The sequence below is a fragment of the Vulpes lagopus genome, chromosome 21 (genome assembly GCF_018345385.1).
Source record: "Vulpes lagopus strain Blue_001 chromosome 21, ASM1834538v1, whole genome shotgun sequence".
Lineage (NCBI taxonomy): Eukaryota > Metazoa > Chordata > Mammalia > Carnivora > Canidae > Vulpes > Vulpes lagopus.
The window spans coordinates 41,029,942-41,054,839 of NC_054844.1; the positions used below are offsets into that span (position 1 = coordinate 41,029,942).

General features: G+C 55.9%; 1 protein-coding gene across 2 annotated transcripts; it reads left to right on the top strand.

Annotated features, from left to right (window-relative positions):
- The first annotated feature begins 1,013 nt into the window (after window positions 1-1,013).
- On the top strand, window positions 1,014-24,822 carry ASIC1 (acid sensing ion channel subunit 1). Of its 2 annotated transcripts, none has more exons than XM_041735544.1 (12): window positions 1,014-1,411; window positions 2,316-2,693; window positions 3,304-3,499; window positions 19,654-19,804; window positions 20,430-20,557; window positions 20,838-20,991; window positions 21,388-21,444; window positions 21,867-22,020; window positions 22,461-22,552; window positions 23,055-23,134; window positions 23,227-23,331; window positions 23,485-24,822. In XM_041735544.1, exons 2-12 carry the CDS (start codon window positions 2,332-2,334, stop codon window positions 23,572-23,574), a joined length of 1,569 nt encoding a protein of 522 aa, XP_041591478.1. In that variant the 5' UTR covers window positions 1,014-1,411; window positions 2,316-2,331; the 3' UTR covers window positions 23,575-24,822. The 2 variants fall into 2 exon arrangements, with proteins under 2 accessions (XP_041591478.1, XP_041591479.1); XM_041735545.1 differs by having other exon boundaries at window positions 1,015-1,411; window positions 20,841-20,991.
- The last annotated feature ends 76 nt before the right edge of the window (window positions 24,823-24,898 follow it).

Consider the following 24,898-nt stretch of genomic DNA (forward strand, 5'->3'; position numbering starts at 1 on the left):
GCCAGAGCCGTGCCAGCCTGCAAGTGGATTGAAGGAGCTTCTAGAGATAGAATTCTGGTCCCCCACACCCCCCTCCTCATCATCTGACACCATCAGACCTCAACAGTCTCCGTGCTAAGAGCCCCTAATGAGCATCAGCAAATTAACAACTTCCCTTTGATTGCTCCTTCTCTGTTAATTGGATAGGGAGGGCCCCCCAAGGCCTCTCAGAGAGGAGGAGGGAGGGAGAGAGAGATGGAGAGAAGGGAGGGCTGCAGGAGCAGCCCCCAGGCCTGGGCTCAGCGCCCCAGAATTCTGCTCCGTTCCCGAGTACAGCTCCTCCTTCCATCCCGTCCTCATCCTGTCCACCCCACCGCACCCCCACCCCCACCCCTTCCCTCCTCGTCCTAGTCCTACCCCCTGTCCTTTCCCTGCTTCTCGACTTGGGTCCAAATTCCCTTGACCTCTGGCCATTTCTTCTTCTGTCTCTGTGCTCCCCCTTTAGAGGTTCGGCGGTGGGGGGCTGCGAACGCCACCCTGTAAGGCAGGCCCGAGGATGGGGTCGGGGCGACCGAGCTGTAGGTGTATTTGCATACGTGCATGTGTGTCCGTGCACATGTGGGTGGGAGGGGGGATGGGACCCGGCGGCGGAGGGCAAGCTGCGGAGTGGCTACCCTGCAGGCCAGGCCTCTGGGATGTGTGTGACTGCGTGGCGTGGTGTGGCTCTGGCCTTCCGTGTGTCTGTGTCTCCACACGAGCAAGTGCTTGAATCAGTCAAGTGTGACTCGGAGCTTGCGCGCGCGCGCGCGTGTGTGTGTGTGCGCGCGCCCGTGCCGCCGCCGGGGGAAGCAGCAGCGAGAGGCAGGAGCATCGATCCGAAGGAGACGGCGCGGGGAGGGGACGCGGGGGGCCGCGGGGGGGCGCGCGCGCACGGCACACACGGCCGCACACACACGGGCCGCGGGGCCTCGCGGGCAGGGACGCGGCTCCGGGACCGGCGGGAGGCAGAGCCGCGGGGAGCGGCCGCGCGCAGGGGCGAGGCGGCGGGGAGCCCTCGGTCCCGCTCCCGCTCCCGCTCCCGCTCCCGCTCCCGCTCCCGCGGCCGGGGCCCCGCGCGCGCCCCGGCCCGGAGACACCCTCGCAGACACTCGTAGGCGCGCACGCGCACCCCGTCCCCTCCCCCGCCGCCTGCCGGCCGGACGATGGATCCCTGCAGATCCCGGGGCTGAGAGCACCGCGCCGCGAGCCCCGGCGAGCCAGCGAGCGAGCCGAGCCGAGCCGGGCCGGGCGGGCCGCTCCCTGCAGGGCTGAGCGCCGGGGCCGCGGGCTCCCGCTCCGGGCCATGAGCCCCTCCGCCGCCCGGCGCTGAGCCCGCGTCCGGCCCCGCGCCCAGGACCCGCCGCCGCCTGCCGGGTGCCCGAAGCCCCCCCAGGTGGGTCTCCGACGCCCCCGCCTCGGGCTGCGGGACTCCCCAGCGCCCCGAAGCCAGGACTTTCCTCCCCTTCGCCTCCCCCGGCTGCGCGGCCGGGGCGGCTCGGCGGCTGGGGAGGGGGCGGGGGCCGGGGCCGGGGCCGGGGCCGGGGCCGGGCCGCGCAGGGGACCTGGCTGCGTCGGGGAGCTGGACTGGAGGGGGGCTGCGTCCGGGGCGGGGACAGCTGCTGTCGGAGGGAACCGCGCCCCCCCAGCGCCCCCCCCGGGCTGCCCCCGCCCCCGCCCCCACCCCCCACCCCCCACCCCAAACGTGCGCACACACAGCCCGCGCCGCCGGTGGGAGAACTGGAGCCGCCCGCAGGTGAGGACGCGGGCCGGGCCCCTCCCGCCTCCCGGGGTGGGGGGGCGGTTAGCCCCGGTCTCGCTTCCCCGGGTGAAAGCCCAGTCCTGGGGACACCCGTGGCCAGAAGCTCCTGCCCTCCCCCCCGCCCCCCCGGGTCTGTCCATCTGGGGGAGTCTTCGTCTCCAGGATGGGGCGGACATTCCTGTCCCAGACTGACCCCACATCTGGAGGGAACTCCTGTGCCTGCCTGTGGAAATATTGGGACTTCCTCTCGCTCTCGGATGACTACATCTGGGGTCTCCCCTGGCCTGGGAAGCTTTCCTGGGAGAGCATTCTCTTGGCCTGAGCTGACCCCAGAGCCCCTGCATTTGGAGGAACCGTCCTCTAGGAGGGTGTCCCTTGGCCAGCCACGTCTGGGCTCACACAGAGGGAAGTCTTCTGCCCCAGAGGCGGCGGTGACCTCTGGTGATAGGGATTCCCAAGGGACACAATTGCAGCCCCCCCCCCAGCCCCCATGTGTACTGTCACCGCAGGACAATAACAGACTGCCCATCTTCCCCAGGATCCCCTCGGCCAGGATGGAACTGAAGGCCGAGGAGGAGGAGGTGGGAGGCGTCCAGCCGGTGAGCATCCAGGCCTTCGCCAGCAGCTCCACGCTGCACGGCCTGGCCCACATCTTCTCCTACGAACGGCTGTCTCTGAAGCGGGCGCTCTGGGCCCTGTGCTTCCTGGGCTCACTGGCTGTGCTGCTGTGTGTGTGCACCGAGCGGGTGCAGTACTACTTCCACTACCACCACGTCACCAAGCTCGATGAGGTGGCTGCCTCCCAGCTCACCTTCCCCGCCGTCACGCTGTGCAATCTCAACGAGTTCCGCTTTAGCCAAGTCTCCAAGAATGACCTGTACCACGCTGGGGAGCTGCTGGCCCTGCTCAACAACAGGTGGGCGGCTCCCACCCATCCTGGCTCGCTGGAGTTGCATGCATCCCAGCTCCTAGTTATTCCCATCCCATCCGGGTGCTTGCCTTTCTAAAGCCACCATGGAGCCCAGACCACCCTGTCCTCCAGGCTCCCCAGACCTGCCACTCACAGCAAAGGAATTGGAGTACTGCTGAGCATGCAGTGCAGGGCACCCAATCTCTGATCCCAGCATAGTCCCAGCCTGAGCTGTGAGTCAGTACCCTCTCTAGAGTGACCTTTGTCACCCTCCTGCTCCTGTGTCTTGATCTTCTTCTCCTTACTTGAGGGATGGGGGCAGACCATCTTTACCGGGTAGAGACTGTAATATAAAAGATAGCTCCTGCCTTGATCTCTCTGCCCTCCCCTCCCTTACCCATGCAGCCACTGCAGACCCTATTGTCTTCTCAGACCCCATGGGGCAGGTCCTCTGGACACACCTAGTTCTCCTGTGCCCGTGCCCAGGCCTGATCCCCAGGGCTAACTCTGCCCCCTGCCACCCCCACCCCACCCCCAGTTGGGTTTGGGGTCTGGAGGCCTAATGGAGGCAGGGATGAAAAATGCTGATCCATTCGCTGCTCACCCTGGGCTCCAGGTATGAGATACCGGACACACAGATGGCAGATGAGAAGCAGCTGGAGATACTGCAGGACAAGGCCAACTTCCGCAGCTTCAAGCCCAAGCCCTTCAACATGCGGGAGTTCTACGACCGCGCAGGGCACGACATTCGAGACATGCTGCTCTCCTGCCACTTCCGTGGGGAGGTCTGCAGCGCTGAAGACTTCAAGGTGGTGAGTGAGTCCCCTGGTGTGGGGTCGGAGTCAGGCCTCTGGAGGAGGAGGAGGAGGAGGAGGAGGAGGAGGAGGAGGAGGAGGAGGAAGAGAAAGAGGAAGAGGAGATTAGGAGCCCTGGGGCCTCTGTCAAGCCTGCTACTCCGGGAGAGGAAGCTGAGTGTCCCTGGGGTTTGCTTCTGTCAGGAGGGATCTTAGTTCAGTACAGGGGCTCATTTGCTCTGTGGGAGGGCCTGAGCATCAGCCTTGTGTCCACGGCGACAGGAAAGAGAACCCACAGTGCACAGCACACACCGGCGGACATACCCACACAGAGTCTGGCATGACCCCAACCCCATCAAGATTACCTTTTGGGCTACAGGTGTCAGACCTGGACGTGGTGGTGGGTAAGCCGCAGCCTTGTTACTAGAAATGAGGTCTGAGGACCATCACCTGGAAGATTGAAAGAACTGCAGGACTTAGCCACCCCACTTTCCAGACCTACTGAATCAGAATTTGCATTTTGACAGGTGATTTGAATTAAGTTTGAGAAGCACCATGAAACATAGGAAGTGAGGGAAGCTTTCTCTTAAATAGCTAGACAGGTAATTCTCTCTGTGCCACACACCCCCTCCACACACACACACACACACACACACACATACACACGCATACTCTCTGATTGGGTTCCTCCCCTTGTCAGCAAGAGCCAGTGTCTGAGGAAGGAGAGGTTATTTGGGGTACAAAGTCATGGCTGAACTGGAGGCTTCCTTTGCTTCTTTTTTTTTTCCTCATCTCTTTGCTTCTGAAAATGGAGATGCCCCACAGTCCCACACAGCACTCCCTGCAGATGGGGTTGCCTCAAAGCGAGCATCCCAGGGAGGGTTAGAAGTGACTTGCATCTCATGTGCCAGGTGATCCTGGGCAAGTCATACAGGTTCCTGAGAGGTTACAACTAGACAGAGGCTGGAACGGGACCAAAGGACCTGAAGCCATAGGTGAAAAATGACACCAGATGAGAGAAGGATGCTTGTAACTCTTCAGAATGCTTTGTAGGCTCTCAGTGCAATCCCCTGGATAAACAGCCATATTATCTCTATTTTGCAAATGCGCAAACTGAGACAGAACAATAGGATGAGTGGGGGGGGTTAGTGACAGGTTCGGGATTAGAACTCATATCTTGTAAAGTTCCAACGTAGTATGCTCTTTTTATTACTACTGCCAACCCTGGAGTCGTGATGTCCACTTCCAATTCTGGTCATTGCTGTCTGAAAACCCAGTCTCTCTAGGATCCCCTTCCTATCCATGCCTGCCTCTAATGCTCTGCTCTCAGAGACTCCCTTTTCTCCCTTTCCCGTTTCTCTCCTACTTGCTTGCATCCTCCTAGCATTATGGGAGCATGAACTGCACTTGTTTGTGTAGAAATATTGGAGCCATGGTCATCCTTGTTTTTTCCTGCTGAGGTTACAGAAGAATTCCCACCTCTTTAAGCCCTGTTCTGCAGACCAGTTTTATGGGCCTTTGTCAATCCTGCCAGACAAAGGTTACATGCCCATACTCCTTGCTGAGCCAAGCTGATGGGGAGCATAGGGTGATGCCTTAACCACTTCCTTCTTCTCCTTTCTCAAAACAGGGAAGTCCTGGATTCTCCAGAACCTGAGACCAAAGGGTTCCCAGGCTCACCAATTATGTACCCATGAGTAGTAGAAGTTAGGTGAGGGTGAAAGGCAGAGAGCCGTCCTCCTTTGCAGCATACCCAATATATAGCAGAAGGGACCAGCAAAAGAGAAAACCCAGTAGCTTGGATGGTTTGTAGTATTGAATGAAGGGCTAAGAAGGCATAACATGGGGATACAGTTAGTCCATAAAAAGTGTTCAGTTGAGGCTCCGTTTGTCCCTCATGTCCGGAAGGATTCCAAGTGGTGATTGCTAAGACATGTTAAGGTTCATGAAAATGGAGATACTGAAATGTGATTGGTCCATGTTATCTGAGGGGACAATTCTAAGTGTCAGATGGTGATATGACTGGTTCACAAAGTTCTGGAGCAATTGGAATTCTTGTTCTTGCTTGGGGTTGGGGTGGGAGGAGATATGAGAGCTGATAGCCTGCAGTCCCAGCCCTGGCTCTTCTTGGTTCTGGGTTGCCGGGGAAGACCAGGTTTTTGATGTTTCTGAGCCCATGTCAAAGACTTGACTCTGAGTCTGGCTGCACCCAAACCTCTCCGCGCCTCCTTCTACCCTGTCTCACTGACCTCCTTGCTCACTGTTTCTGTGTCCGGAGCTCTCCCACTTCTGCCCATAGGGATGTCCCCACACAGATGGGAGCTTGGCTGTGAGTCCATGTCTGACATCTCCCGAGGGGAAGAGAGGGGCTGCAGTGCTCTCCTCCGGGTCCCTGGTACTTAGGGGCGGAGACACTCCTTGCCCGAAGCTCCACCTACTTTGGTCTAATAGTTAACCTCTCCTCTCCATCCTTGCCATTCTCTGCTAGGTCGACAGGTATGTATCTAGCCCCTGGACAGTTGTGGCACTGAAGAAAACATTTGCCTCTTGGGTCAGAGCTTAGGAGAGACCATCTTGGCATCTGCTGCCTTGAAACAGAAACCTAGAGTCCAAGCCCTGGTTCAGAGATTTTGCAAAATACAGTGTGCACAGGTACACGTGAACTCCTCTGCAGGTTTCCAGGGGCCAAGCTCATCCGACAGTGAGAACCCTGCTCATAGAGGACAGTTCAGGAGGCATAAGGGCATACTCTGGTCCCTCAGAGACCCTGGTCCCTCTAGCAGGGATCTGCAGTGACAAGTGTTCCCCTCAGATGTCTTCAGAATCCTGCTTAACTGCAGCAGATGGACTGGTGGTCACAGTGTTTGACTGGGTCTACCCACCCCCACCCCCCAGCTGTAGCTGAGTCAGCTTGGGAGAGTGAGGATAAATATGGGGAACCTGGGTTAATCTGGGAGAAACTAGTTTGGGACTGAAGAGGCCGAGGGTGGACCGTAGTGGTTCTCTCCTGAGCTACCAAAAGAGGAAGCTACCAAAGACCCACTGTCAAGGACCCCTCTTCCCTGGCCAACGCTGCTTTTCCTTTGAGGTGGGATGTTTGGTTGCCGGGGCAACGGGGTCTGAGGCTCTGCTCTCCCACCCCACCTCAAGGCCAGTCAGGCCAAGGCAGGGCAGGGGTTCCTGGAGGGGGACGGGGGCGCAGCTGTCCGCCGTTGTCTGGGTGGGGGCCGGAGGGAGTGAGCACAGCCGCAGCTGGTGCCAGCCTCCAGCTGCACCTTATCTGTCCCTGGCAGTGGGAGCTCCTATGTGGCTGGAATGCTGAGCAGCGCCAAGGGGAGGGGGCTGGCAGATGGCTGCCCAGTCAGCCCTATGCCATCCCCCTCCTCCAGCTGAGACCCAGAGCCTCTGCCTGGGGCAGAGAGAGAAGGGAATTCATTTCTGGGCCCTGGAAGAGAAGGAAGGGGAGGGCAGAAAATGGAAATCTTGGGGGTGGGCATGCAGTGGAGATGGTATTCTCTCTCTTGGGGGGTGGAATTGGGGGACAAGGGATTGGGGGACACGAATCCTTGAGGTGGCCTACAGGAGTGTCTCCACCCCCCCTACCCCCTGCCCAGGTCCCTGGAGTAGAGACAGGAATTCCCCCAGAGAGATGGACTGAGGAGGAGGGGTGGGACAGAAATCCCCTTAAGGTCTGGAGGGGGCAGGACTCTTCTGGAGCTCCTAGAGGGGTTAGAAGGTGATAGAAGTGGGTGTAGGTGGGTGATCCTGAGACCTGGAGAGGGGAGGGAGAGGCCATCTTAAAGCCAGCTGAACCGGGCCTGGCAGGTGCCAGAGACAGCTTCCTTATCCCCGCCTTAGCTCTGCCCCTCGCCCCCCTCCCACCCCGAGCAGCTCAGACCAGGAGTCCCTGGGGAGAGCCCAGCCTCACTACCCCGGTGTGTTGCCTCCAGCTAGCAGGGAGTGGAGGGGCTTCTGCACGGAAAGGCTGCCCAGACTGCAACAGAGGGAAGGAGGTCCTGAGCACCCCCCCCCCACCCCACCCACCCACCCAGCGGCGGACCCTACGCGTCTTTGTGTGTGTGTTCGTTGGGGGCCGGCAGCGGCAAGGGGAACCTGCAGACGTTGCAGCGGGACAGGAGAGAGGCCGGAGTGGAGAGGTTAACTTTGGAGGAGGGCATTCCTTCCAGCCTTACCCTTCCTTTCTCTCCCTCCCTCCCTTCAAAGTGCTAGAGGTTGAAGGGAGGAGGCTGGAGTGGAGCTGGTCGCAAGAATACGGGGACCCTGGTTCGGGTCTCCCCCTCTCTCCCTTTCTGTCTCTCTCTCAGATGCATATACACACACAAACCTCCTTTGGATAACGTAGCTTCCTCTCTCACCTCCTCTCCCTCTCCTTCCTTCCTCCCCTGCCGTTCTGGGCTCCACCCCTCTCCCAGACTGCAGTTAGCTAAGAGGCTACTCTAAGTTAATTGATCTCCCGGCTGCTGGCTAAAGTAATAGGGAATTGATGTAAGTAACTAAGTGCCTCTGGGGGCAGAGTGGGAAGTGCAAGGGTGGGGAGGAGGAGTGCTTCCAAGCCAGGGGCCTTTCTCCTGCCCCGGCCTGCCGGCCTGCCCAAAGCTCAACGGCATGGTCACTGCTGCACCTGGTGTGCATCCAAGAAGCAGGGGTGAGGCCTGCAGAGAGGCCCACGTTTCTGCTGTGGGTGGAGGTGGCTTCTGAGCATGCTTCAACTTTGTGGAAGGCACTTGCAGTGCTGGGGGGAGGGGAGATGAGTCGGTCTGAGGTGGCGGCTCCGGCAACTTCTACCCTCTGGCTGAGAACCTTCCAGTCATGCTTGTGTGGGGATTCTGGGAGGCAAACGTGGAAAGCAGAGAGCAAGACTGAGAAGTGGTACCTAGTTCTGGCGGAGGATGAGGCTGGGCACCGGGACCCCTCGGTTCTATTTTAGGCATAGTTTCATCTGGCTCCATTTCTCAGCTTCTAGGCACAATTTCCTGTGAGGAAAGGAGGCTCTAAGTAGATGGCTAAATTACTTTGCCAAGAGGCAGCCCCTCCTTCAGCCTCTGGGACTCTCTTGGCTGAGCCCACGCTGGCCCATGCATGGAACGGACGCGCGGTGCTGACTTCCCTGGACACGTGGATCAGACACCTTCCTCGTGGAAGATTTTAACATGAGCACGAAACAGCCGAAAGTGTATTCACCTGGAGGGGAGGTTCCCTTAAGAAACCACAAGGACAGAGACTCTGAGGCCCCCAGGCTCTCCGGGGCTACTCCCGAGGTAGAGGGAGGGCAAGTGGCGGATTTCTGGGCTACTGTGAGTTCTTGGAAAGGAAACCCTTTCTCATCCCTTTCTCATCCGTCTCATCCGCACTCCCTTGACGAGGCTGCAGTCCCGGGGCCCTGGGAGGCTGGGCTGTATGGCTTAGTGCTGTGTGTCTCTAATTGATGCGTCACATCATCTAGCCAGGCTGGGGACATCCCGGGGGTGAGACCGCTGCAGTGGCCTTACCATGGACAGCAGCCAGCTCAGCCTTCCTGTGCCCGTGCCACACTCACTCCAAGTGTGCAAGCACACAGGTGCACCTCGGTGGGGGTGTCTCGGAATGGGGGACGTAGATTATGGCGTGAAGTGGACGTGTGTGGATGTGCCTGGGGGCACTCGCAGCTCTCTTAGTGCAATTGTGGGAGGGAGCTCGTGTGCAGACAAACCTTTGGTCGCATGCAGAGCACATACCAGCAAAATTAATCATCTCTTCCAGTCGAGCTTTGCAGTTTACAAATTCCCTTTATTTTAGCTCCTGATCCTCATAATTCTGGGAGGCAGGCAGATATTAATATCTTCACTTGAGAGATGAGGAAACTGAGGCTCAGCGATGTTAGGTGACTTGGCTGAGGTGACACAGCCAGTGCATGCCAGACGGGGACCTTGACTTCAGATCTCCTAAGTCCAGGTTCTTTGTGTGTGACTATAGGAGTGGGCCTTGTGGAGCAAGGGAAGCAGGGTGTCTGGCTCCCCACTTGCCATGCTCTCTCAAGCAGGAGGCAGGAAGGAAAAGAAAAGGTGCAAAAGAGAAGGAACCCCAGACTTAGGCTGGCGACACCAAGTCTTTTGACTCCTCTGCCTTTCCATTGTGCCATTTGGCCAAATCCCAGCTTTGCAAGGTAGACCCGCCACTGGCTTTCCTCAGGTGGCTCCAGGGCAGCCAAGCTCTGCCAGAGGAGGTCACACAACAAGCCAGCTTGAAATCACCTTGTGCTCATGATCAACATCCTGAAATGGGCATGCAGTGCCACCAAGCAACCCTGCTGTGTTTTCCGGGTCACCTTGCTCATCCCAATGACTCCTTCAAGCTTCTATGCTCATCTCAGTCACCCTTCCTAGCCCCCCTTGCACCCTCGGCAGATGACTTTGCTTCCTGCTTCACCAAGAAGATAGAAGGGACATCTGAAGAAAAAAAAAAAAAAGAAGGGACATCTGGGTGGCTTAATGGGTTAAGCATCTGCCTTTGGCTCAGGTCGTGATCCTGGCATCCTGGGATTGAGCCCGCATTGAGCCCCGCATGGCTTCAGGCTCCCAGCTCAGTGGGGAGTCTGCTTCTCCCTCTCCCCCTTCCTCTGCTCCTGCTCTCTCTCTCATGCTCTCTCTTATACTCTCTGTCTCTCTCTCAAATAAATAAAATCTTTTTTTTTTTAAAGAAGCCTCGGCAAAAAAAAAAAAAAAAAAGTAAGAAGAAGAAGAAGCCTTGGCCAAGATCTCCCCCTTCCCATTGGGGAACATCCCTCTTATCTAGGCTGAAATCTCAACCTATTCTTTTTTTTTTTAAAGATTTTTTAATTTATTTATTCATGATAAACAGAGAGACAGAGAGAGGCAGAGACACAGGCAGAAAGAGAAGCAGGCTCCATGCCGGGAGCCCGACACGGGACTCGATCCCAGGACTCCAAGATCATGCCCTGGGCCAAAGGCAGGCGCTAAACCACTGAGCCACCCAGGGATCCCCTCAACCTATTCTTTCCGACCGATCTCCTTCTTCCAGTATAGGAATTTCACCCTAAAGATTTGCCTCTCCCTCAGCTATGGTCAGTCTCTCCCTCTCCAGGGGAATCTACCTGTTGACACATGAAACATGCTGAAGATTCTCCCATCTTGAAATATGTAGCTACAATGACAGCTAACATTTATCGAGCACTTACTATGTATCAGGGTTGAGGTTAAGATAAAAACCAAAAACCAAAGGTCTCTCAACTCCGTGGCTTGAGCTCCAGCTCCCACACTCTCTCTGCTTCCTTTCTCAGATAAAATTCGGAAAAGTAATGTATATATTCCACTGTCCCCATCTTCTCATCTCAAACTCATGCTCCAATCCACTTCAGGCTGCCTTCTGTCCACTCCCAGCACTCCACCAAAACTAAGAGCTGAGGCCACCAGCGACCTCCACGTGGCCAGAACCTGCAAACATTCTTTTTATGCTTAATCTCTCAATAACATTCAAAATGGTTGACCACCTTCCCTTTTTTAAACTTTCCTGGGGCGCCTGGGTGGCTCAATGGGTTAAGCGTCCAACTCTTGATTTCAGCTCAGGTCATGATCTCAGGGTCATGAGATGGTTCCACGTGCAGTGGGGAGTCTCCTTGAAATTCTCTTTCCCTCTCCCTCTACCCCTACCCTTAACCCCTCTCACTGCACATACTCTGTCTCTTAAAAAAAAAAGAGGAAAAAAAGTGTAAAACATTTCTAATACCCCAGAAAGTTCCTTTGGGCCCCTTCCTAGTCAATGCTACCACACAAGAGTTAACCACTATTCTGACTTCTGGTGGTGCAGATACGTTCCACCTGTTCTTGAAGTTCCTAGACTATATGTATTCTCCAGACAGTACCCACACTTTTGTGTCTGTCTTCTTTTGCCTCATGATATTGTCTGTGAGATTGTTTTGTTTTGTGTGGTGGTAGCACTTTGTCAATGCTGTCTAGTACTCATTATGTAAATATGCCAAAATGTATTTATCCAGTCTACTCTTGCTAGACATTTGGGTTGTTACTAGTTTTTTGGCTATTGGAAGTAAAGCCACCATGAACATTCTTGTTCATGTTTTTTGGTTGTCCTATGTACTCATGTAACTGGGAGCTGTGGTTAAGTCACAGGTTGGGACTCTGTTTGGCTTTGGTGGATATTGATCAATCTAGGCTTGCTCTCTTTCTCTTTCTTTTGACTTCCTATTCTATTCTTGGGCCATCTCTTCTTCACTCATGTCAGCAACTAGACCTTGGCAGGTGCCAGATGTGTGCTTCAGCCTGGCTGTCTTCAGCCTCTGTGCTAATGGCCAATCTCCCTGTTCACATCTCCACTTGGATGTCCTGAGGCTCAAAAAACCCAGTATGTGCAAAGCCAAATTCATCACCTTATCTCCCAAACTAGTCCTTTCCTTGTGTTCCTGGCCCAGTAAACCACCCCACCATTCAGCCACTTATGCAAACTAGGAAGCATCCCTGACACTCCATCTCCCTCATCTCCCTTAATAGGATCTGCTACTGATGCCTCCTAAACATCTCCACCCTATCACCCTGCTGCAAGCCAGTCCACTACTCACTCCTTGTCTCACCTGACCTTGTGACGGTTTCCTGGCAGGTCTTCCAGCACCCCCTCTGGCTGTTCCAGTAGACAAATCCAAATTTTTCAAAATACTGCTCTGATCACTTGAAGTCCTCCCACGGTGTGCCTCCCATTGTCCTTGGACAAGAATCTTTGCTGTGGGGACACCTGGATGGCTCAGCAGTTGAGTGTCTGCCTTCAGCTCAGGGTGTGATCCCGGGGTCCAGGATTGAGTCCCACATCAGGCTCCCTGCATGGAGTCTGCTTCTCCCTCTGCCTCTGTCTCTGCCTTTCTCTCTGTGTCTCTCATTTAAAAAATCTTTTTAAAAAAATCTTCGCTGTGGCCTGCAAGATCCTGAGGGGTCTGGGTCCTGCCTGTTTCTTCAGCCTGTTCTTACCCTGCTCTGGATGTCCAGTTATATCCTCCTCCTCCGAGCTCTCCCCCCACCCCACCCAAGGTCTTCAGGGCCTTTGCATAACTCTGCTCTCTGGAATACTCTTCCCCTGCCCCACCTCATACAGACCTAATTACTCTTTATTCTTCAGATCACAGTTCAAACATCATTTCCCCAGAGAAACCTACTTTGATTCCCCGGGCTGTGTCAGAACCTCCTGTCACTCACTCCCAAATTATGTTTTCATAGCCCTGATCATGATTCGCAAGTAAGTATTTACTTTTGCAATTTTTAGAAAATGGTATCTGTCTCCCCCAGTTAGACAGTAAGCTCCACACAGGCAGGATCCTGGTTCATCATATATTCTTCATGTGTCCTCAGCCCATAAACACTCAGTGACTATTTGATGAATAAATGAAAGAATGAAGGAGGAAGGGATTTAGAGGGGGATGGTCTAATTCTAGTCTCATGCCCACCACTTGCTCTCCATGAAACTTGAACAGGTCACCGTGCCTCGGTTTCCTCATCTGTCAAATGAGGGTAAAGTTACTCAAACTCTTTCACTAGATTGTATAAGGATCCCTGAGATATCTACTGAGAAGCATGAAACATTCTACAAGTGTTGGCAGGGGGGTGGGGGGGTATTTCTATTTATTTACTTACTTACTTACTTACTTATTTATTTTTGTGAGGGGGTTTTAGAAAGAGATGCAGAGAAAGTCAGAAACCACTGAGTTGCCACACACAGTTTAAGAGTGATACTGGGTAGGGATTGACACGGGGAAGGGTTGCATCCTTGGACAGAGCGTACAGAATTAGTTTGTTGTTCTGCGCGCATGTCTACTTGGCCACTTCTCCTGGGGCCTCTGTGTGTGCTGCTTGATACTTTCCTTACGTGCCATTACTGTGAAATATTCGGATTTGTCTATTGGAACAAGATGAGGCGGGAGGGAATGTTAGAGGAGGGAGGAAATGCGGTTGGGGTGTGTGTGTGTGTGTGTGTGTGTGTGTGTGTGTGTGTGTGTGTTTGTTGCCCCACAAGGGAGCTGTGTGTAGTGCTGTGTAGGTGTGCAGTGTGGGTCTTTATGTTGGTGTGGGGGAAGAATTGTCCCGCCATACCCGGATTTGCTGTCCTCTAAAGCTGCTGGGTGTGCATGTCCCCCCTCTCTGGTGAAGCCCCAGGATAGAAGCATCCCCTCCCTTAGCCTCTTCCCTCTGGAAGTCTAATCTCCTTCCCCTTCCAGGAAGTCTGAAGGAGGAGCATAATGCCCTCTAGTGGGTGTGGAACGCATGGGCAGCTGCAGCTTCCCCACCTCCCACCCAGGCCTAGAACTTAATTTACCTCTGAAACATCCTGAGGATGTGCAAAGCCCTCTGAGAGCTGAGGTCTGATGGGGGGGGGGGGGGGGGGGAGAGCAAATGCACACAGGACCAGAAACAGAAAAGGAACCCCTGAGTTCATACAGAAGAAGCCTGAGGACAACAGCTGAAGGTGTGTGGTGCGGGGTTCTCTCTCTCCTCATCTCTGCAGTGGCCTCTGCTGTTGCCCTGGGTCTTCCTGGTCTTTCTCAGTTCTGGTTTCCTTCACATGGTCCCTGAGTCTTGCTCTTTCATTCTCACAGTCTCTGTCGTCAAAGAGTTCTTGGTTACTACTCAAGCCTGAAGGGACTTGAGCAGGATGGGACCCTTTGTTCTGTTTGCTGGGTGGGTACTAACTATGCCCTGTGCAGTCAGGGAAGGAAGGCTTCTTGGAGGGGGTGACATGTGAGTAAGGTCTTGAAAAATGAGGAGAAATTCTCCGGATGGAATCCGAGGAAGGCACAGAGCTGTGAATGAGCCTAGGGGATCTACAGAATAGGAGAAGGGCACGCTGGCTGGGTGCTGGACTGCTGTGGAGGGTGGGGAAGGAGGGCTGGAAGGGAAATTGCCAAGGCCTCATATAGCTTTTCCTGAGATGGAGGTGATTTTACCAAGAGGCACTGGTGACTGAAGAAGGTCTCTGTGCAGGAGAATGGTCAGAATTATAGAAGGTGAGGAGAAACTGTGGGGAGGCGGGGAGTTAGGGGGTCAGGTGGAAGGCTGATGTTTAGGCAAAAGAGATGAGGCCAGTCTGAGGGCAATGGTGAAAGGATGGAGAGGGGCCAGATCTCAACGGCTGCTCTTCCCTTGGGGCCTCTGTGTCCCTGGCAGCAAAGTTGAGGCCAGAGGTCCCACATCAGTCAGTGCCACTGAACTTGGCATCTTGCCTGCTATCCCTAACACCCTCCAGGGTCTCTGCATGCAAATGGAGAAGGGGAGAGGTGTTGGAGCAGGGAGGGAGGGAGGGAGGGGGAAGAGAATAGGGAGGGGGTCTGGGGCTGTGGATGGTTAAGGAATGGCAAGGCCCAAGTAGACTCATCGGACCCCCACTGCTTTGTTTCTGGTCCTGCAGAGGAAGGGTTAACCTGCTTCCCCTCCCTCCCTCCCTCCCTCCCTCCCTCCCTTCCACTCCTCCTCTCAGGTCACCTTCTAGGCCCTGGAGACTTGACTGATGGCTCAAGTTCTTCAATCAGTGGCCCTGAGTAATCAGAGCACACAGTGGGGCCAGGGGCCTGGGGTCAGAGAATGGTAAACTGGGAGCAAGGGGAGCCTCAGAGACTAAGGTGCTGGGGCTGAGGGTTTGGGGGGCACCCCAGGTTGATTCCCTAGGCTCTCCACCTGACCTGGGAGATTCCCCTGATCTCATTTCTTCTGCCTCCTGGACAGAATTCCTCGAACTCCTCTCCTGGACCACTGAGGGGTGGGCAAGCTAGGAGGGGGAGTGGTGATCTGCCTGGAAGCTTTTCAGCTGCAAGAGACTGGGTCCCTCCCTGCCCCCCCTCCTGGTGCCGGGAACTGGCCATAAATGAGTCTGTGGTCAGTGAGAGACCTCTGCTAATGGAACCTGGGCTGCCCCCCAAGCCACAGAAGGGAAAGGTGGAGGAGGAGAAAGTGACCTAAGTACAGCTCAGCATGGGGGGGGGGGGCATGTAGGGGTGGTGCTGACTTGAAGCTCTGCCCGGGTCAGGGGAGGGAGGGGAGGATAAATGGGGTTGGGGACTGGCTGGAGGGAAACTGGAGGTCAAGGCAATGATTGCAGGGGAATTAAGGGTTCAGGAAGTCACCGGGTAAATTGGGGTTGGGGCAGTGACAGGAAGGGAACTGGGGTCTTAGGAGTGTATTGGGAGAAGGGGGGGGCATGATCATTGGAATAATTGGGGAGATTATGACTCAGGGGCAGTCAAGGAGGAATGAGAGTTCTGAGAGAGAGAGAGCTGAGAGAGTGCAGAGACTCTTATGTCTCAGGGGAATGGCTGCACCAGTGAGAATGGGGGCGAGGACCCAGAACTGGGGTAGGAAGGTGGAGGGAGATGCTGAGGAGATGAGACGGTGACGGGCAGCTTCAGTGTCATGGGGGAGGGGCAGGGGCTGTTGCCGTGAGCTGTGGGAGCAAAGGAGTCTCACCTGGAGCCCCGAGGCTTTTCCAGGGCTTCCACTGTCTTCAACCCTCTCTGTCCTGCTGGAGCTGGTGGCCGGAAAGGGGCTGTGGCCCGCCTCCTCTCCATCTGGCTCCCTTTCCCGCTGCCATCCATTATTCATCAGCCCAGACGCCCGCCCTCCCAGGCAGGGCAGGCAGGTCCTCCTCTCCTCCCCGCCCCGCCCAGGCTCAGCCACACCGCCGCCGAGCAGCCACACGGCCGCCGAGCAGCCACACCGCCGCCGAGCAGCCACACCGCCGCCGAGCAGCCACACTGCCACCGAGGCCGGGGCAGGCGGGCGGACGGAGGAAGAACGGAGCCTCGGACACCTGCGGAGGCGCTGGGTGGCTGGCCCTGCTGGTCCCTGCCTGAGAGCACATCTGCCTCTCGTTTCTCCTGCCAATCCCCCAGTGGAAGGCCCTGAAGAAGATGCCCATCCAGATCTTCTGCTCTGTGTCATTCTCCTCTGGGGAGGAGGCCCCAGGGCCCTTGGGAGATGTTTGGGGTTCCCACCAGCGGCGGCAGCGGGACAACTCAGAATCAGAAGAGGAGGAAGAAGAGAAGGAACAGGAGGCAGTGAGGAAGGAGGCTAGAGAGGAGGATTCGCCCATGGATCTGGTGGCCTTTGCCAACAGCTGTACCCTGCATGGCGCCAGCCACATCTTCGTGGAGGGAGGTCCGGGGCCGAGGCAGGCCCTGTGGGCAGTGGCCTTTGTCTTGGCATTGGGCGCCTTCCTGTGCCAGGTGGGGGACCGCGTCGCCTATTACCTCAGCTACCCGCACGTGACTCTGCTAGATGAGGTGGCCACCACGGAGCTGGCCTTCCCGGCAGTCACCCTCTGCAACACGAATGCTGTGCGCCTGTCCCAGCTCAGCTACCCCGACTTGCTCTACCTGGCCCCCATGCTGGGGCTGGATGAAAGTGATGACCCTGGGGTGCCTCTTGCCCCACCGGGGCCGGAGGCCTTCTCTGGGGAGCCCTTTAACCTGCATCGCTTCTACAATCGCTCCTGCCACCGGCTGGAGGACATGCTGCTCGATTGCTCCTACTGCGGGGGGCCCTGTGGCCCTCACAACTTCTCGGTGGTGAGTGGGGGCCCATGCCTGGCACAGTACCCCAAGGGTGTCCGCCACAGCTTACCCTGAACATCACCTCCTGGGACTGGGGCTGGTGGCCATCCTGCCTCTCCTCGACCTCACCTGAGCCACCCACCCTTCCTGACAGGACTCAGGGAAGCCCAGCTTGCCCTGGGGCTGGGCCTGGGCTGCTGTTTTCAGGTCTGTACTGGTACCGCTCTTCATGTTAGAATCTGGAAATACATCTGTGCTGATTGGTAATTAGTTGCTGCCTGGAGGCCACCAGGGTCTCCCTGAATATTCTCCAGCATCTCCAGCCCTTCCCCAGACCTCCTTGTGATTCAGCAGGGCCTAGAAACTTACTGTGTCTCTGAGGTCATACTTTGCTCTGCTGGTGGGTACTTAGACCTGGCCTTAAAAATTTTGACTGTGACCCCTGGGCTGGAGCCAGAGCAGGTGTCACCTGGTCTCTGGAGATGCAGGAGAAGGGTGTGGAATGCAGGTGGAGGGGTGAGGACAGTCCCTGACTCCACCCCACCACAGCCTTCTCAGCAGTGACCAAAGCCGGGACTTCAGTGCATCCTCACTTGGTCTTTCAGTGCTTCTACAGGGTGTGTGTGTGTGTGTGTGTGTGTGTGTCTGTCTGTCTGAGGGAGAATAACAATCCTCCTAAATCTTCTCCCTCCCCCAGGTCTAAGTAATCAGGAATCCTCTTCCCTGGGAAAGTCCTCAGTGGCAGGGTCAGCCTCCTGCTTGCCCTCCCATTCTGGAGTCTAGGGCCTTCCTTGCTGAGAGACCAAGTAGCACCCCATCCCCTACCCAGTTCAGCTTCCCCTTCTGTCTGGCCTGACTCCTCTTGTGCCCCGTCCCGATGCCAGATGCCAGGCCTTCCCTTCCCACACATCTATCCCCTCAGTCCTCCACCTCCTCCCTGGCACAGGAGCAGGTGGGTGTCATCATATAAGTGCATCATGGACCGGCTGCAGACAGAGATCAGGAGGTTTATGGCCACTGGGCCTCAGGGAGGTCAGGAAATAAAGGAACATGAGATAGGAGTCAACCTGGCTTCCTCTAGACCAAAAGGTAGAGCAGACACTTCTCACACAGAACCACCAGGTGGCAGCAGTGGCCCACAGGTCCCCTGCACAGCTCAGCCCAAGCGAGGCCAGTGCTCTCAGCCCCCCACTTTCCCAGACGGAGGGGTAGGCATGGGTGTGTGTTGGGAGCCTGTGACCGAATGCCACAACACCTCTTAGTGGGCTGGGGGACGACGAGTCCTTGGAGTTCTCTCTCAACTTCATCTGTGGACTTTGCCCTTTCTCTTCTGGATGGGGAAGAGGATCTTCTAGGAAGGGGGAAAGGGAACATTTAGGACTCTATTTCCTAGTAACCCCTGACTTCTCTGGTCTGGCCTGACACTGTCTCTCTCTTTCTCTGGCATATGTGTATACTTAACCTTCTAACTCACTTTGTGGATTTTGTTGCCATCAAGCAGTAGGAAAAGCACACTCACCTCATTTTTGTGGGAACCTGGGAACATTCAGAGAAACTGTGGGAAGAGGGCCACAAAGAATTGCTTCACTCTTCTCTTTGTGGCTATGTCATCAGGGTCTTGATAAGGGCTGCTCTGAGGCATGGAGTAGGAAGACTGCCCCCAAGGCTGAGAGCTCCCCTGAGGCCCCCTCAGTTCTGCACAAGTGTTGCCAAGCATGCCATGCCCTGGATTCTCGGTACCAAATCCTGGGGGAGGAAGTACTGGTGCTTGGATGAGCATGGTCCTTGGGATGGCAACTGGGTCAGTTTTCAGGTTCTGGTGATGATGGGACAGTGATGGACACAAAGGGCTAATGGCTGGGGGGGGGGGGGGATTAACCTTGGGGAGAGCAGGATTTCAGATGCCTAGGGCAAAATCCAGAAGAGAAGATATATCTCAGAAGCCCTAGGAACTTGGGCCTGAGGAGAGGGTCCTTAGGAGGGACCAGGAGTATGGCAGTGATGGGATCCTGGTGATGGAGGTTTATTTGTCAGGGTCCTCCCAGGACTGCCATTCAGATAGTTTAATTGAAAAGACTTGAACAAAGGGACTGTTTATAGAGCTGTGGGCAGAGTAAAGGAAACTGCCTGAAGGGGCCTGAGGCACTTCATGATAGTGGGAAAATTGTCACATAAAGGCTATAGGGGCACAGGGAAGTGGCAGGACTTTGCAGGGAGCCCTCCTGGTGGGATCTGCAGTCTCAACGGGTCTAAACTACTGCCAGAGCATTCTCAGAGCCCTGAGGGGTGGGGAAGGATGAAAACCCTGATCTCCCCTCCTTCTGCTCTCTGATCCCTCTCGGATAAGCTCCCATTGGCCACACCCACCCCGAAGCCTGTCCAAGTGGCAAAGGAGCACGGGGCAGTGCACCCCACAGGGATCAGCATTCTAGGGCGCACATCAGGGCAAAGGAAGGCAGAGAATGGGTGGGAAGGAGGACAAATGGAGAAAGTGCTGCACAGAAGGGATCGTTCCAGAAGTGTGTTGAGATTACAGCAGCTGAGGGGTCTGGGGACAGCCCTTGGTAGGTAGGGGGTGCTGGCAGGACTCTCAGGCTCTCCACTCTGCCCTCGCCAGGTCTTCACACGATATGGAAAGTGCTATACATTCAACTCGGGCCGAGATGGGCGTCCACGGCTGAAGACCATGAAGGGTGGGACTGGCAATGGGCTGGAGATCATGCTGGACATCCAGCAGGATGAGTACCTGCCTGTATGGGGAGAGACTGGTATGTCACTTCTCTCAGGGGCCCCTTCCCATGGCCCTAGCCATCAGCCTCCACCAGGGGACTCCTGAGATCCATTGTGGGGCCCGAGGCAGGACTTGGCCCTCCTCCCTTCCTCCCAGCATCTTGCCATCTCCATCTCCGACTCTACCTGACTGCCACCCTCACAGTTCCCTGGCTCCCCCTTCCTGGCTCAGTTACTCTCCAAGGTAACCAGCCGTCGCTTTCCATCAGTGGCCGCCACTCACTCTATAAATAACTCCCTCTCTTCTTGGGCTGCCTGCCGTCAGTCTGGTCCCGAGGGACCTTGGGGCTGAGAGAGATAGGAAGAAGGGAGACAGGGAGGGGGAGTAATAGAGAGTGTCTGGGAAAGAATTTGAAACCGCAAGATGCATACCCAGAGCCCGGTAAGAAAAGCATGTAGGATGTGGTGTTCATCAGGGCAGCGTGGAGCTAGTGAACCCGAAAGGAGGCTGGGAATGGGCTAGTAACCCCCAGAGACTAACCCCTCCCCCAGTCCCAGTGTACACTGTGCTCACCCCTAGGAAAGACAGCATGGCCCCAGCTCTGAATGAGGTTAGGGAGTCAGAAGCCCTCCCAATACACCCCCTGCTCCTCATTCCCATAGATGAGACGTCCTTCGAAGCGGGCATCAAAGTGCAGATCCACAGTCAGGATGAACCTCCCTTCATCGACCAGCTGGGCTTTGGTGTGGCCCCAGGGTTCCAGACCTTTGTGTCCTGCCAGGAGCAGCGGGTGAGAGGGCCACGGGAGGGTGGTCCCAGGGCGTGTGTATTGAGGGGTCGAGACGGAGTGGTGGGTAATCAATACAGGAGGGACAGGTGAGCTAGGGCCTGGGGGCTGATCTGACTAGTGAGAAGCCTGGATGAACAGGAGTGCTCTGCAAACTCTGAGACCCTCAGAGTCTGTGGAGGGACAGGGAGCAAGGCTCCTGAGTTCTGCGTCTTGTCAGAGAAGTCCATCAAGGTGACTGGGGGAGAAGTCCCCACACCCCCCAGCTCCCCGGCTCTCCCAGCAGCTCATCTACCTGCCCCCGCCCTGGGGCACCTGCAAAGCTGTTACCATGGACTCGGATTTCTTCGACTCCTACAGCATTACTGCCTGCCGCATCGACTGTGAGACACGCTACCTGGTGGAGAACTGTAACTGCCGCATGGTGCATATGCCAGGTCAGGCCCCAAAGCTCCAAACACAGTCTTGGAGCCCCTCAGCCTGCATTGCCCCTCACCAGCTCCCCATCAACCTTCTGCCAACATGGAAGCAAGATTAAATGGCTTTTCTGCACCCCAGTTCTAGCCCCATTCCATACTCATATGGCTCTTGTCCCTCTAACCTCAATTCCCACCTGTACCCATAAAAATGTGTGGGAAGGGGTCCAGGAGGGATGGACTGTGGGGTGGGTGGTGTGTGGTCACCTTTAGGACATACTGGGGGCTGGCTAGCCCTGCCTTCCCACCCACTCCCATCTTCCAGTTTCTAGGCGCTTGGTACCACCACCACCACCATCATCATCACAAGACCCCTTTAATCTCCATCCTGCACCACTGTCTTTTCTCCTCTGTTAGGGGATGCCCCATACTGCACTCCAGAACAGTACAAGGAGTGTGCGGATCCTGCTCTGGGTGAGCACCCCTGTCTTGGGGCAGTCTGGGGGAAGGAAGGAGCCACATGCATAGGGGTTTTAGGCCAAGCTCCCAGAAGCTTCCAACAACTCCTGGATCAGGCTTCGCTTGGAATCTCTTGTGTCTGACTAAAGCAAGGCTGGGAATAATATCTCTAGAGGCCCCTGTGCCCTCACCCTCTCTCATCAGCACCTCAGCTGGTTGACCCTTGGAGGGCCCCAATGAGATATAGGACTAAGAAATACCCATGGGGAGGCTGGGTGAGGATCAGCACAGGGCAGACACAGGGCTCAGGTGAAGAACAGGTCAGAAAAAGAGAAAGGGGCCTAGGTTTCCTTCGGACAGGGCCAGGATGTTCGTGTTGGGAAGGAGCTGGCCGAAGGGCACCACTCAACTGGTGCCTCTCGCCTGGTCGGGCACAGACTTCCTGGTGGAGAAGGACCAGGAGTACTGTGTGTGTGAAATGCCCTGCAACCTGACCCGCTATGGCAAGGAGCTGTCCATGGTCAAGATCCCCAGCAAAGCGTCAGCCAAGTACCTGGCCAAGAAGTTCAACAAGTCTGAGCAGTACATAGGGTAAGGGCTCTGGCTGTGCAGGGCAGGGCCCTTGGGCTGGGACTGTAAAGGGTGTGAGTGGGCTTTGAGGGGCCGGTAGACAGGAAGAGATTGAGATGAAAAGGGGAAGGCAACCAAAGAGTCTGGGATGGGCATGGGGGGCAGATCAAGCTGGAACAAGCAATGGAAGCACCTCTCTTTCCTCCTTGCATCATTCTGTATCTTCATCCTCACTGCTGTAACTGGGAACAACCCCATGCTTGCCAGTGTGCAGAGCATCTTTTCATTTTTGCCATCACATTTAATCCTCACGACAGTTCTACAATGAGGGTACCCCCATCAACATCTCATTTTATGGGTATGGAGATAGATTCAGAAAGGGTAAGTTGCCAAGGTCACCTAGTCAGTGAGGGACAGAGATGTGACTTGAACCTAGGTCTCCTCCCCCAACCCCTTTGCAGGGAGAACATCCTGGTGCTGGATATTTTCTTTGAAGTCCTCAACTATGAGACTATTGAGCAGAAGAAGGCCTATGAAATTGCAGGGCTCCTGGGTGAGCTGCTCATGGCACTGTCCCCTTCCCATGCTATGGGCATGGTGTGACATCCTACCGCCCAAAGCAGGCTGCCCGCCTCGGTCCCACAAGTTCCTTTGTCCCCTGCCATTTCCCCCCTCTCCCGGGGCCTTTCCCCAAACTCTGTTGTCTTGGTGGGAGGAGGGGGTGAACCTTCTCTTAGGGCAAAGTGGAAGAGACAGGCCCGTGGGTATGAATGGGGGACTATCTCATAAGCCTCTGAAAATTCACCCAGAGAATGAATGTTGGGGTATTTGATATTTTCTGAATAATACCTGTTCGCTTTAGAAAAGTAGGAAAAAATGCAGAAAAACATAGAGAAGAAAATAAGAACCCCACCAGAATTGCTCTGTGCTCCTTTTATACGAAGGCGGTCCATCTTTTTGCAAATGCGACTTGCCTGCCCCTGTCCCAGGGAGCTCTGCTGCTTCCACGGTGTCCCGACACCCCTGACCTCCCCGTGCCCTCCCCACTCCTGCAGGTGACATTGGGGGCCAGATGGGGCTGTTTATTGGGGCCAGCATCCTCACAGTACTGGAGCTCTTCGACTACGCCTATGAGGTAAGGGGGGGCGGGGCGCTGGGGCGGGGCCACCGGAGGGGCGGCGCGGGGTCCTGGCGGTCTAACCTCTCGCCGCCCCACCTCTGTCCCAGGTTATTAAACACAAGCTGTGCCGAAGAGGAAAGTGCCAGAAGGAGGCCAAAAGGAGCAGCGCAGACAAGGGTGTGGCCCTTAGCCTGGATGACGTCAAAAGACATGTGAGGGAGCGAGACAGGGATGCCCTCCAGTCCTGCCCCTACCCCCAGCCCCACGCCCCTCCCTTGCCACCTTCTCTCCTCTGCCTCTCCCACGCCCCAGCACCACCTGTGGCCCTTCTGATAACCAGTCCCTGTCCTGTGCCGTTCCCCTAGAACCCGTGTGAGAGCCTCCGGGGCCACCCTGCTGGGATGACGTATGCTGCCAACATCCTACCTCACCATCCAGGCCCGAGGCACTTTTGAGGACTTTACCTGCTGAGCCCCGCAGGCCACTGTACCAAAGGCCTAGGTGGGGAGGGCTAGGAGAGTAAGGGGGCCCTCAGCTGCGACCCCCCACATCTGCCCTGGGGACTCACTCCCCCCTCCCAAGGTAGTCTCCCACTCCTGGGCAGTCTTTTCCTCTGGTCTGCAGAGGAAGGAATCTTGACCATAGAGCCCTCTCCCTGCCTCTACCCCATTCTTTTTATTTTTACCGAAACTAATCTTAAAAAAACTAAACTAAACTAAAAAGAGAGAATGGGGCAGGTGACCTCAGGCTGCCCCTCTCTGTTCCATGCTGCCTCCCCCAGCTCCCAGCCTGAATTCTGTCTGTCTGGCTGTCTGTCATCTGAGTGTCCACCTACATTCTGCTGCCACCAGTCACCAAAGCCCCTCCCAGTGGGGGGTGGAGGGGATCCTTGGGGTCTGGAATTTGGCCCCAAACCAGAGAATGTACCTTGAAGGGGAGGGCTAGTGGGGGGGGGCTTCCCCAGCCTTAAGAGACCCTCTCAGCCCAGTGACCCCCCCAACCCCAAGTCTCCAGGCAGGAACTAAGACTCTAGTCCCCATCCCCACCCCCTTACATGTGAAGTCTCTAGGGAGTTGGGGATGGGGGATTACCTGAAGAAGTGGATGATGGGGAGGAGATGTGGCCCTGGTGCTGTAGGCCACATCCTGATATCTGTAAGTTTACCCCCACCCCAGAACTGCTGGAGAGAAATCCCAAGAGGTAGCACTCCTTTACCATCCCATGAAAGATCCAGCTGGTTGGCTTCCAGCTCAGGGAGAGGGGCACTGGTGCCTAACCTCACTGGTCCCTCTCCCCGGGGCCCCTGCAGAGGGCCACATCCATAAATTTTCTTATGGAACTCTCCCAAGTCCTCTTCCCCAACTTCATTTGCTTCTCTCAACAACCTCATCTGCATTTTCTATTTCTATATGATACAGACTCTATATTGCTATATCTCTGTATATACTTTCCCCTAACTCTGTCTGTCTCTACCCCCATCCCCTCTTGTCTCTAAGAACCATCTTCCCACCCAAAGTTCCCCTTTCTGTGTTTCTACTCCCTCCCTGGTCTCTGAATGCCTTCGCCTGTATAAAGAGTTGGACTTTCTCCCCTGGTGTCTGTACTGTGTACACACATCCCTCTGAGAAGCACAAGGAGACGACACGCGCATTGTAACCTTCGCACTGTCTCGGTGGCGACATAAAGGAAGCTGTGAATCACAAGCTCTGCCTCTTTCTGGCCTCACCCTCTCCCCCCAATCCCGGGCACCCTACGCCCTCCCTGTAGCCTTAACATTCC